We start from the raw sequence: 14,210 nt of genomic DNA, 5'->3' as shown, positions 1-14,210 counted from the left end.
TATTGTCAACCTGACCTGACTGAGAGTCACTTAGAGATAATATGGCTCACCTCTGCGTAGATCCGTGAGGATGATTCCAGACATTAAGTGAGGGGGAAAGATCCTCTCAGGACATAGGTGGACCCGTTAGGCTGGGGGATGGAATAAAAAGAGAGAAGGAAAAAAAAACTGATGAGACTTAAACATTCCCATTTCTGCTTCCTTGTCTGCTGAGGTGTGAGCAAGGTACTCCTCAGCCACCATAGAGCCACCATTACCACACCTTCCTCTCCATTGTGGACTGCATCCTTTCAAACTGAGAGCCAAAATAAATCTTTCTGCCCTTAAATAACTTTGTGTCAGGCATTTGGTCACACTGGGGAGAAACGTAGTTAATACTTCTGCCAAATAAAATTTTCCTAATTGGAACTAATTGCAGAAAGGCTGATGTGTGATTGTCAAAGAGCTAATTATGAAAATTTTCCAGTCTCATACTTAATACGTTCAACACCATCTGTTGTCACAAAGCTCATGCTGAATGAGTTTATCCAGGTCAGTTGTCATCTGGGGCTAATAAGAACTTCATTAACCTGTAGCATCCTAGGCAACGTGCCACGCTGGGTTGATAGGTTTCCCACCCTCACTTGCGAGTCCTCATATATGTAGAAAAAGACCTGTCACTGCAGAATCAAAGAAGTCAATTATAAGGTCACATAGAAAGGCAGAAACACACACAAGTTTTCATCCTAATGCTTCGATATGCTAAAATCCCAAGCCATCTGTAGGAGAAAGAAAAGTGGGGACGTCCTCTGCTGTAAAGAACAAGCAGCCCTTGTGTTATCTTGCCTTGGTGGTAACTCTTGTTCTTTTAAACTCCCTCCACAAGGATGCCTTGACAGAATTTCACTAAGACAAAGGAGAAAAGAATCTTTTTCCATTGTCTAACTTATTTTTAAAGCATGTAGAATTACTCCTTTTATAGAAGAAAAAATGAGTCTCAGATATTTCAGTCCTGTGTGCCCTTCTTTGAATTTTCAGGATTTATCCAGTGCCAAGGTGTAGGAAGCATTGTATATTCCAGTGATTCTTGGCATGCTGTCCTGAGCCCTGACTTTGTTCAGTTCTCTTCCTTCCTCATACTCATCTTTTAGTAGTATCGGTCAGGGTTGACCAGATGTCCTTATTGACTTCCATGACTTTTGTCCTTTGTTTCCTACCTGTTTGTCTAGTCCTTGGTTAGCTCCTTCTTGGCCAACCCAGCACTAGCTGTAGGTCCCCCCTTTCTCTAACCTACCCTCTCTTGGTAGAAGATAACACCTGCTCCTTGGTGTGACCCTCTAAACTTTAAACTATAACGAGTACTGTACTCCCCATTTCTCTATCTAGAAGGCATTTCAGTTGTGCATATCCTATCCAGGGTTCTAAATCTGCACTATCCAACATGAGACTCTAAACACTAAATTTAGATAAAAGTAGAACGTTATTTCTTCAGTTAACTAGCCACATGTTGCTAGTGGCTATAATATTGGACAATATCGAAAATGAGTATTTCAATAATTAGAAAATTCTGTTTTCCACCATCTTAGATAACTTTATTCTTCCGAAGTTATAGTTTTATCAGGGTCCTTAGATTAGCTAGGGCTTTCTAAGGAAAAGAAAAACAACAGGTAGTGGTTGGTTGCTTGGTTAGCACAGGTTCATGAAACCTATGCCACACAATCTGCCATCTGCAAAGCAGAGAGCCAGGGAAGACAGTGACATAATTCCATCTACATGCAAAGGCAGTGATATATAGATGCATGTCTAAAGATGGAGGAAAACAAATATTTTAGCTTTAGCCATCAGGCAAGAGGCAAAAGAAGTAAATTTTTCTTTCCCCCATGTCTTATTCTATTCAGACTCTCAGAAGATTTTATTTTACCCATTCATGTTGGGGAGGGCTGCCTACTTCACTAACTCCACCAATTTAAATAGCAATTTCTTTCAGAAATGCCCTCAAAAGCATACTTAGAAACTGTTGTTAACCAGAAACCTCAGAACCCAATAACTCAGTCAAACTAGCAAATAAAATCAACCTTTGCAACTCCCATTTCAAAAAGTAGTGTCACCACCTACCCAGTCCTCAAGTCAAAAACCAGAGATGTTCTGGAATATTCTAGCTTCATCTGTGAACCCACTTTACCTCCAAAACATGGCCCACCTCTGTCCAGTGGACTCTTATGTTCTTCAGGGAAATACCAACTCCTCCTTAGTCCTCCCTTATCTACCTGCTTCTGCTTTTGCTTGTATGACCCGTCTCCAGCAGCAACCAGAGTGAATGGGGCAGAGTAAATGTGTGAGATCAAAATACACTCTATGAAATTCCCAAAGAACTAATAAAAACATGTTTATTCTTTCGAAAATACTCTGTTTAGATATGTACCCTCTTTTTCATTAGATTGTTTCCTTTTATTGATTTCTTGATATGTTTTAGATATTAGCCCTCTATTGGATGTATAGTTGGTAAAATATATTTTCCTAGTTTGTAGCCTGATACTTTATCCAAATGACAGTGTCCTTCACCTTACAGAAACTTTTCAGTTTCATGAAGTCCCATTTATCATTTGCTATTCTTTCGTGTGTGCACTACATCTCTGTTCTTCTCCTCTTGGTTACTGGAGATCAAACCTACAGCCTTACATAGGCTAAATAACCATTCCACTGCTGATTCCATTGTCATCTTTTTATAAGGTTACTAGTAACTAGGATGAACTGTCTTTCCGTAGTTCACTTTTTCAAAGACCTTGTCTCCAACTGGTGCCACTGAGGTACTCTGGAGAACTAAGATTTCAATATGTACATTTTAGGGTAGAGACACAGTTCAGCCCCGTGGCATGAAATATAAAGACAAAATAAGCCAGAATCCAAATATAATGGTACACAGTGGGTTAAACTTTTCTGGTCTATTAGATGGAAAGGCATTTGTTTGTGTTTTGGAAATCTCTGAACAGATTGAAGCTCCACAGAGATTGTGAAATAGAATTCTAAGAATAAATTGTTTTTTAAATAATTGACGTAGGATTTGACAAAGGAGAAGGTACTGGTGGCAAAGGTAGGGTGCAATAAGGCCTCGATCTCACTGGAGTGGGGGAGGGAGTCCCCCAGTAGCAGGTTGTGTGGGGACCAGAGTTCTGTGCAGGAATGGGGACAATGGGCAATAGGATGGGAGAGGGAGGGACTACCCTGACTGACAGAGGGAAGTTGCAGGCAAGGCTGGGTTGAGACTTGATTGCTGAAAAGGTGGAGAAGGGAAACATGGCCTCTTTCTTGCCGGTGTTAAAAATCACCCTCGTCTGTCCTCTGGGTTCTCCACTGAAAAATGCTTTGTTGATAAAGTCTCTTAATCGTGACTTGTATGGTTCAAGAAGACCTTCACACACACACACACACACACACACACACACACACACACACACACACACACACACACCCCACCCCCAGCACTAAATATAAAGAGAACACTCTGTTCTCAGAAAACATGTTTCTAGCCCTGACTGAAGTGGAAGACCACATTGCTCTTGTACTGTGCCAGTATATCTTCCTCCTGTGCAGTCTCTGCCTCATATAGGACAGTTTTATGCAACGTCTTGTGACAACCTATTGTACCTGCAGCGTGGCACTCTTTAGTCTTCTTCTTGTTAGTCGATCGCACCTAACAAACGGTCTTTGGTAGATTAGTGGAGCCCATTCCCCAGCCGTCGCCATGGGCACTTCCTCTGGTGAATGTGTGGGTGGTAGTCTTAGAAGGTGTGTTAGTTCCCTTTCTCAATACTGTCACCAAATACCTGACAACAAACAACAGAAGCAGAGAGAGGATTTTGGCTTATAGTTCAGGGCAGCAGTTCTCAGACTTCTTAATGCCGAGACCCTTAATACTTTTCCTCATGTCATGGTGGCCCCCAACTATAAAATTATCTCATTTCTACTTCCTAACTAATCTTGCCACTGTTATGAATTGCAATATAAATTTCTGACACACTAGATATAAGCACAGGTTGAGAACTGCTGGTTTAAGAGGATACAGCCCATCATAGTAGAGAGAGTATGGCAGGAGGAACATGAAGTGGTTGGCCACATTGAGTCCATAGTCAGGGAAGGAAGACAGCCCAGGAAGTGTAACACCAAGGTCACCATTCCTCACTGGAGGAATCACTTCCTCCAGCGAGGCGCCAAAGCAGTTAGGAACCAAGTGTACAAATGTGTAAGCTGTTGTCAGGCTGTAACAGTTTTACATACAATTTTACATAATAATAAGTATCACAGTTTAAGGTGACAGAACACTGTCTTTTAAAATCAGGTGGTGGGGGCTAAGGAAGCAGCTCAGAAAGCAATGTACTTCCTGTGCAAGCTTTAGGACTCATGTTGTACCCAGAATTGGGTGAGTGAGATGGGTGGATCTCAGGGTCTCACTGGCTAGCCAGTCTAAGCAAATCAGTGAGCACAAGGTTCAGTGAGAGAGCCTATCTCAAAAGCAAGGTGGAGCCTGATTGAGGGAGACACTCAACATTGATCTCTAATCTCCATACATACACACATTGGCCTCCACATACCAATACAAGTGCACATACATGTGTACACACACAATAGAGGGAGGAGGAAGGGAGAGAGAATCAGGTGGATTAGTCAAGTGCATGAAAACAATAGGGTTTGCACAGTACTATAATTGAGTACTTTGTCCTAACAAAGTTGCATGGTACAGTAGTCTACAATAGGGCAATCCAAGCCTAAAAGTTTTCTCAGTATGGTAACTTTTGAAATGATATCATGCCTCTTGGTAATTATTTTTCCCATTCATGGGGATTTACATGGTTTTAAAGTTTTACAAAGAAACCAAAATTGTACTGAGTTGTGGCATCAAAGTATTTCACATTTGCATATTTAAATTGGCACACACATGTTATGATAGCATGTACAAAGGCAAAGAGAATGAGACTGAGCGATGGAGTTGAATGCTGCTCTACAGGACATCAGAACTGGGCTCCAGGAGAGAGTCTAGAGATCTGTCTTGTTTCCTTGGTGTTTGATAGTTTATCTTCCTATGTTCATATTCCCTGGGTTAAGCCTCCTCTTCCATGGCTATTTCTGTAAGTTGACCTTCCAAAGCTCACTGAAAATTAATATTCATTATGATATTAAGATTCTAACTATGTAAAATCTTTAAGAAATGATTAGGAGGTCGGACATAAAGCTCAATAGAAAAGTACTTGCCTTGTAAGCATGAAGACCTGCGTTTGATCCCTGACACTCATATAGGAAAAGCTCCCAAGTGAGAAAGTGCTTTAGTTTGGGTTTTATTGCTGTGAGGAGACACCATGACCAAGACAACTCTTAGAAAGGACAACATTTAATCGGTGCTGGCTTACAGTTTCAGAAGTTTAGTCCATTATCATCACGGAGGAAAGCATGGCAGCATCCAGGAAGACATGGTGCTGGAGGAAAGTTCTATATCTTGTTCCAAAGGCAGCAGCCAGGAGGAGACTGTCTTCTGCAGACAGCCAGGAGGAGGGTCCCTTCTGTACTGGGTAGAGCTTGAACACTAGGAGCCCTCAAAGCCCACCTACATATTGATACACTTCCTACAACAAGGCCACACCTATTGCAACAAGGCCGTACCTACTCCAATAAGGCCACACCTCCTAAGGGTGCCAGTTCGCGTGGGCCAAGCGTATTCAAACCACCACAGAAAGTATGTACCCGTAATGGTAATGTTGAAAAGGTGACTACAAAGTTCTCCCTGAGGTTAACTGCCAAGACTAGACAACTGACATTGACCTCTGACCTCCACATGCATACATGGGCACACACATACTGGCATGGGCACACACATACTGGCATGTGCACACACATACATATATAAACACAGAGGTGCTTAGGGCTCTGCTCTCATATATGATTAAGTCTGTAGAATGAATGAGGGAATGAATGAATGAATGGCTAGTGGATTCTTTCGAGTGAGTTTACTATAAATGCTGTTTTGTCTGGATCTCCTCTTCATTTGAGACTCCATGCAGTAGCCTACATAACTGCAGACTCTGCCAGCAAGAAGCCCATCACTAGAAATGGGCTCTTGACCTTGGATCAGAAGCATAGCCAAGATAAAATTAACCTTTATAACTCACCTAATCTATACTATGCTAGTAGCAATAGAAGATAAAGACACCATTAATTCATTGGACTGCATAACCCATAAGTAGTGTTCTCCCCCCTTTCCCAAAATCTCCTGACACCTCACCCCATCCTAATTTCATTCTGATATTTTAACATGGAACTTTAAACCTCTCGCTGCAGAGGCTTCCCATAGACAAGTATTGCCAAGAAGGTCTCCTCACCTAACAGCCCACACAGGTCAGCCTGCCTAAGGATGAGACCCGTGTCTTGCCCTGAGTAAGCTCTTTGTTGATTCTGAAACAGTGTTACTTCTCATACCGGCTTCACAAATGGTTTCAAGAATAAGCAGGTGTCTTGCTCAATGTCGGGAAATATATTTTCTCACAGCACTGGGGGGAAATGGCTGAGGGCTGAAAGTGTAGGTTAATTCTGCCGGGAGTTCTCTTCTTGGCCTGTGGTGTCCTCTGTAGCAGATGAGACAAAGATCTCCTTATAAGGATCTAATTCCATCATGGAGGCACCACCTATGACCTTACCTCAACCTAAGGAGGTCCCAAAGGTATCCTCCAAATGCTATCACTTTAAGACTTACAGCTTCCAAGCAGGAATTAGGAGATGTATTCGTTTCTTAACAGTGAGCTTTGCAAATGCATGCCTCTTGAGATTTTTTTTTTGAAAGAATAAAGTGATTTGCAAATTTAAGATTTCTTTTTAAATTAATATTGTTACTTTTTTTTCTGTCAAGTTTCTAAACATTTCCCCAGAGCCCTGGTTTCTAAGGAAACCAAATTCTTCCTGAGCAATGTTCAGAAGTAGAACTCTGATGCAATCTGAAGTTTAAGAAGTAGAATCTTAAATGTGCAGATAGCGAGGCCTGTGGCAGCTCGTACCATCCATAGAAGCTCATGCTTTCTCTGCACTCCTACCCCATGGCAATTCACACATTTTCACCTTATAGAATCCATTAAGACCTTAAGTATCCTACGGTAGAAAAAAGACCTTCCAAGAGTAGGAAGCAGGCTACAAGGGATGCTCTGTCAGAATGTGGGAGGGGTCAGGGTGTGGGAAGGGTCAGGATGTGGGAGGGGTCAGGGTGTAGGAGGGGTCAGGATATGGGAGGGGTCGGGATGTGGGAAGGATCAGGATGTGGGAGGAGTCGGGATGTGGGAGGGGTCAGGACAGCATCTGCAGAGAAGAGGTGGTAACAGGCTAGCCAGGGATGGGAGAGCATCTTTGGAAGATGGATCGACACTAAGGGATAAGGATGGTCTTACTCCTCTGTAGCTGATGCTACTCAGCTATGGCCAAGTGTATAGATCCACTGATGAGCAGTGGGCAGCCAGGAGAAGAGGACTAAGTGCTGAAAATACCCTCAGGGCATCCACGCTCACCTTGCCCCACAGCCGCTGTCTTCCTACGGTATACACACCCTGGCTCTGCAGAGTGTCAGGCGTTGAAACACTTTGGGCTTCTAGAACCCAACAGAGAATGTAGACTTTGTATCACTTGCCAAGACAGGACGTCTTGGGAGCTTGGCTCGCTGCTGGATAGATTGTTTAGACAGCATCGTCGTCTGAGATGCTGTCATCTCTGTTGTTTCCGCTTCCTTTCAACCTTTGGGTTTCTTTTTATTTCTCCTGAGTGCCTCTCCTATCTAGATTGTCAGTTTGCTCGGCAAGGGAAACGTTATCCACGTGAGTTATTGCTCGGAACGACAAGTAATGGAATAAAACCAAAAACCATGGGTCTTTTGTAGCTGCAGTTGTTTTTATTTTCATTATTAGCTTTCTACACAGACAGTTTCCATCCATCCATCATAGCACGTTAATTGCCATGACTTGCAGAAAGTGAATCATACCTTCGTGTTCTTCTGTGTGCACATCTATCTCTTATTGTATTAAAACTATAAAAAAAGAAAAGAGTGGTTTTCAAAGCTGGTTTATGGTTTTAATATTTCTAATAAATATGTGTTCTATGTGGTTTTGAAACTGGGGAATGTTTTAATAGTACACCCCTTGGGTTTTCCCCCCACAATGCTTTAGTCATTTGGATGGAGCAATGTTCTTTTAGTGATACGTATATTCTCAAACTTTGAAGGTAATTGGTTGAGTTGTTTCTGTTATGGGTTGTGTAATGCAGTGCCCTCCTTTCCATTGTTTTACTTTGAGTCAGGGTTTCACCATGTAGCCCAGGCTAGCCCCAAACTTCCAGTCTCTGCATCTCAAGTCTTGGGTTTGGGGGTATGTATCATCACACCAGGCACAGTGTTCTTTCCCTATCTTCATTCTTTCCTATAAATTTCCAGTAGCTTCGAGAGTCTGATACCCTTCAAGGGTGTGCACCTATTCTTTGTTGAAAGGGTTGACTAGATTTATCCACCCATTTAAATAGATAGAAAGGCCAAGGTCCAAACATCTCAAAGGGACTCATGTACTTAGTGTTTTAGGGCCTAAAATTGATCATGACCCCACCCACCCCTGCTAAGAGGCCAGTATTTGCTCCCAATGTTGTCTAGTCATGTAAGGCATACACCCCTCTCACATACACACAACGGCATCAGTCCAGTGTCCTATGCTTATATTAGATGATGCTTAGCCAGGGAGGCCATTTTGACTTTATGTCATCATGACACAATAGAAAATAGAGGCCAAGTTCAGGAAAGATTTCTTAGGAATTGCGATATCTTAGAGTTGTGTTTGCTGTCGGTTTTTTGTTTGTCTGTCTTCTTTTATTCCAGACATTTTTTTTTTTTTTTTTTTTTTTTTTTTTTTTTTGGAGCTGGGGACCGAACCCAGGGCCTTGCGGGCCTAGGCAAGCGCTCTACCACTGAGCTAAATCCCCAACCCTATTCAGACATTTTACTGCTGTGACATAGGGACCTCTTCTAGGGATTCCTTCTAGAGAAGAGGCTGGGCAAGTCCTGAATTCAGAATTGGGTTCATATTTTAAAATTACTTTTAAAAATAAAGTTTGTTCTTTTATCCTACTGAGAACTCTTAGCGATGGTTTTAACGACATCTTTCAGTCAGTGGCCCTCCGTGTTTCTAACGTCTTCTCGATTTGCTTCACAGTGTGTCTGGTGGAGAACTCTTTGATCGGATAGTGGAGAAGGGATTTTACACAGAGAAAGATGCCAGCACTCTCATCCGCCAAGTCCTGGATGCTGTGTACTATCTCCACAGAATGGGCATCGTCCACAGGGACCTCAAGGTGAGGCCACTGCTTAGCAACCCCATCCAGCCATTTCACAACCCACAATGCACCTGCTGGAAGGAGGCGGCTACAGTGAAAGAATAAGGTTTTGAGAAGAGACAGGTGGAAAGGGCAGTTGGGTAGTTTTGGGGTATCAGTGCATTGAGGCCCAGAAGTAGCTTAAAAGACAGTAAGGATCAATACAGTCAGCCGCAGTTTGAAAGTTTCTGTAACAATCGGGCAGCCCATGGGGACACAGAGAGGCACTTGTGTATTCATTGAAGACCTTTCGAAGAACATTCTGTAGAGGGAAAAACCATGGAGACCTTCACTCCCTGAGCTGATTGGCTTTGGTTTTGTCAACTTGACCTAAGTTAGGGTCATCAGGGAAGGGAGAACCTCAGTTGAGAGAAGGCCTCTGAAGGATTGGCCTGTAGTCAAGACTACGGGGGCATTTGTGATCAATGATTAATGTGTGAGAGCCAAATTTGCTGTAGGCAGCACCACCTCTGGGTTGTATTTAAAAAAAAAAAAAAAAAAAAGCAGGCTGAGTGAACCCTGGAGATCAAGCAGTAAGAGGCCCTCCTCCTTGGCTTCTGAATCAATTCCTACATCCAGGTTCCTGCTTGGAGTTCCTTCCCTGACTTCCTTCAATGATAGATTGTGGCCTGGAGGGCGTAAGATGCTATAAACCCTTTCCTACCCCGGTGGAGGACACCCCCAGTGGAGCTCTTCAGAGTCATGTCCCACCTCCAGCCCCTTTGAAACACGCCAGCCGTGTGAAAGAGGGAATAGCGTAGAGAAAGAAGGTTAAGTGAGCTTACAGGCACAGCTGCCTTCCGGTTTCCCGAAGGCTCCTTTCTCCCCATCTCCCTCTCCCACAACTTCCCTCTTCCCTCTCCATTTTCTTCCCTTCCTTCCAGTTGGTTTTGTCCAGTTGCTTTTTGTAGGTAGAATTTCACTATACACAGGCTCCAACTCCAAATCTCTGGCCTCAGCATCCCGGGTGAGGAAACTTTATATAAGTAATTGTCTTTTCTTTGTGAAGTGAGGGTATTGTGATCCTTCAACTATTGGCACTATAGAGATTGGACCTTATAGTGGGTACCTTAGTACCCCGCTCCCCCCTTCTCCCTCAAGTCTTAGTAGCAATCACATACAAAGACTGGAAAGACGATCAGAGTATCACCGTTGAGCCCAGGCTAGGTGTGACTCCATGCTATAACCTTACAGGTCCAGCCTCCATGGCCGACTGCATGAACAAGGCATGCATCCACCCTCCAGCATGTATTTACCCACTCAAAATGTAACACAGAGGGGTTGGGGATTTAGCTCAGCGGTAGAGCACTTGCCTAGGAAGCGCAAGGCCCTGGGTTCGGTCCCCAGCTCTGGAAAAAAAGAACCAAAAAAAAAAAAATGTAACACAGAAATGTGGTCTGCAAACTACACTAACCCATGAACAAACATGCCTACTTCTACTTCCAGAGAGATGTTCCTATGTCTCATGGGCCCCGGGGAACTTCTAGAGACAACTGAGTGTTCTGACTTGTTAAAAAGGCAGGGAGTGAGAAAGGAAGTCTACCACTCCTGCATTAGACTTGGGTGGGTTCCTTAGCTCTGCCCTATTGATATTTAGGACTCTGTGTGGACATCAGTCCTGGGCTCTGTAGGATGTTTAGCAGCATCTTTGACTTCTACCCTCTAGATTTCCAGCTCCCTTCCTGGAGCCATAGCAACCAAAACTGTCTCTCGGCTTTGCTGAATGTTCTTCACTGAGGTACAAAGCTGCCCCCCATTGAGAAAACTGGATTCGTGGACTTGTTACATGCAGCAGTGACTTTCCCAGAAATGTGCTGAGATCTTTCAAATGATTATTGTATAAATTATTATGAAGTAGCTTCTTAGTCTAATTTGGGCGTTACTCAGTTGTCGTACAGAAATGCATTTTGCCACAGAAATGTGGCAAAATAGTTTACAGGGAGACCAGGGCCCCCTCCTGGTGGGAAGAACAGTGCTGGGATGTGGTGATCACTCACAGCCTTCACACTACTCCTGATGGCTTTTCATCCGGACCGTCCCATAGGTGACCCCTTGGCCACTCTCGACTCTGCCTCTCTACTCCCACTGGCCAAGAAAAGCCTTGCTACCATTGACAAATCTTGAGTCAACCCAAAGTATTGATTAAAACAGTGAATAGTTAGTTGCTTTAGCCCTCTTCCGAGATAATCATTCCAAAAAGCATCTTGCTGTCCTGAATGAACTTCCCGTGGAGAAGGGGGTTGTATGTTGGTGTGTGTGTGTGTATATGTGTGTGTGTGTGTGTGTGTGTGTGTGTGAGAGAGAGAGAGAGACAGAGACAGAGAGACAGAGAGACAGAGAGACAGAGAGACAGAGAGACAGAGAGATAAGGGTGTGTGGTGGTTGTGTGGTGGAGTGTTCATGTGTTTGTGTGTGTATGTGTGTGTATTTGTGTGTGTATGTGTGTGTGTGTGTATGTGTAGTGTGTATAGTGTGTGTATGTGTGTGTAGTGTGTGTGTGTGTGTGTGTGAGTGTATGAGTGTGTATGTGTGAGATGTGTGTGTATATGTGTGTGAGTGTGTGTGAGTGTGTGTGTGTGTGTGTGTGAGAGAGAGAGAGAGACAGAGACAGAGACAGAGAGAGGTGTGGTGGTGTGTGTGGTGGTGTGTATGTGTTTGTGTGTGTATGTGATAAGGGTGTATCTTTGTGTGTGTGATGGGGTATATGTTTGTATGTGTATGCTTGTGTATGTCTGTGTACAATAGGGGTATATGTGTGGTGTGTTTGTGTGTGTGTGATGGAGTATATGTTTGTGTATGTGTGTGTGAGAGAGAGAGAGAGAGGCAGAGAGACAGAGAGACAGAGAGAGACAGAGATAAGGGTGTGTGGTGGTGTGTGGTGAAGTGTGCATGTGTTTGTGTGTGTATGTGATAAGGGTATATGTTTGTGTGTGTGATGGGGTATATGTTTGTATGTGTATGTGTGTGTTTGTGTGTGTCTGTGTACGATAGGGGTGTATGTGTGGTTTTGTGTGTGTGTGATGGAGTATATGTGTGTGTGTGTATGGGTATGAGTGCGTGTGTGTGTGTGTGTGTGTGCACGCTTGACAATCCCTTGTCTGAGTTGAGCTTTGGTCATGTGCTCATCTCTCCAGCTGCAGAAGTTGTGGGCAGGGAGGGTTCAAACCAGTGGTGGTGAAATGGAGTCCTCTCTCTGCATCTGTGACTCAGCCTCGCTGTTCATCAATAGATAATCCCAAACCCCATGATTTTACAATAAGAGGAACTCCTCCCCCATTTTCCAAACATTATTCCTATTTCAAAAATAGACTGGCCCATTTCATTTTACTTTCAAAGGCCCTTCAGCGTCATTTGATTTTCTTCAAACCTCATCCTCCATCCACAAAATTGTCACGATGACTACTGACTTCAGTAACTCTTTGTGTAACTATTTTGGGTGATTGAAAATATTTTTCCCCTTTCAGTTCTGTTAAAGAAAAAGTTGTTTTGACATGTGTCACAGCAAGAGAGAGAAGCCTCTGTTTGAGCCTGCTGCACGGAGGAGAGAGGCGGAGCCCAGCTGTAACTCTGAACACAAGAACAAGTGGGCACTTAGAGCGGAGGGAGGGGGAGCAGGGTGAGGTGGGGAGGAGCACAGCGCCTACAAGACTACCAAGGAGAACCAGGAGATGACTCAGTCCAAACGCATGAAGAGCTGACATGGTCACCAGCACACACATAAGAAAGCCAGGGACAACAATACTCACTGTAATCCCAGCACTGGGGGGTTGGGGTGGGGGTCAGAAATAAGAGGGCCCCTGGACACAGTATCCAGCCAGCTGACCCCCATTGGCAGCCTCCACATTCAGTGGAAAGACCGTGTCTTAAAACAAAGTGATGTTGACCTCTGGCCTCCACATGTCCCAACGCCTCAACACACAGACACAAAATAAAATGATTTTTCAAAGGAAAGTTATTAAGGATATTAGGAGTCTTGTTAAACTGGCTGAGGCCTCGGCCAGTATTGGATGTAGTTCATCAGTGAAATCCTTACCTAGCACGCACAAGACCCTGCGTTTGAGCCCCAGTGCTAGTAAACGAACAAACAAATGCAAAATACTGATTGAAAAATGGATCTATAAAATGACCTAACAAATGCTAAAGGCAGGTCAAAGTCTCATACATGGGCGAAAAACATCTCTGAGCCAATTGGTTGGTTGTAACTTTTCTGAGTCCTCTCCATGACACACCTGGTCTCTGATTCTGCTCTCTGTCTGTGGACTCTACTTGTTTAGTCCGGTTTTAGCAAGAATCATTCTGAATCCATTTAGCATAAAATATCTCTGGATATCTGGCCAAGTGTCTCATCTCCCCCACATCAACATCATGTCCTGCCTTGGGCCTTAAATGAAAGCCCCGTCGACTTGGTCTGGTCAACTCCTTACTCCCTTCTTCATAGGAATCTTCCATCCACTGCCCTCCAGCCTTCCCCTTGCTGTACATCTCCAGTTAGCCTCTGTAGCATAGCAGTTAAACCAGGTTCTTCTTTCTACAAAGTCACATGGTGGTGGTGGTAAAGAGTATGCATTGTCTTTTAAAAAAAATACCGAATGGGGCTGGAGAGATGGCTTAGTGGCTGAGAGGGCACTGGCTGCTCTTCCAGAGGTCCTGAGTTCAATTCCCAGCAACCACATGGTGGCTCACAAGCATCTGTAATGGGATCCGAGGCCCTCTTCTGCTCTGTGTATGTAGCAAAACACTCATACACTAAATAAATTTAAAACATTTAAAAAATATATGAGTAGCTGTTAGTTTAATGGCATCTAAATCACCAGGTGGAGAGCTCGATTATATTTCAGGGGTAGGGATTCCCT

The 14,210-nt window shown here is 43.7% G+C and overlaps 1 protein-coding gene across 3 annotated transcripts in view; it reads left to right on the top strand.

The window, feature by feature from the left end:
• The window catches only part of Camk1d (calcium/calmodulin dependent protein kinase ID), a 399,640-nt gene that overhangs the window by 331,040 nt on the left and 54,390 nt on the right, over positions 1 to 14,210 (top strand). For all 3 annotated transcript variants that reach the window (XM_032884303.1, XM_032884302.1, XM_032884304.1), the window contains exon 4: positions 9,198 to 9,336. In XM_032884303.1, coding sequence (XP_032740194.1) covers positions 9,198 to 9,336 — 139 coding nt within the window. The remainder of the gene's footprint in view (positions 1 to 9,197; positions 9,337 to 14,210) is intronic.

This window comes from Rattus rattus, chromosome 14, assembly GCF_011064425.1.
Source record: "Rattus rattus isolate New Zealand chromosome 14, Rrattus_CSIRO_v1, whole genome shotgun sequence".
NCBI lineage: Eukaryota > Metazoa > Chordata > Mammalia > Rodentia > Muridae > Rattus > Rattus rattus.
Note: the sequence above shows the minus strand (reverse complement) of the source record. Positions and strands in the feature narration are given on the sequence as shown.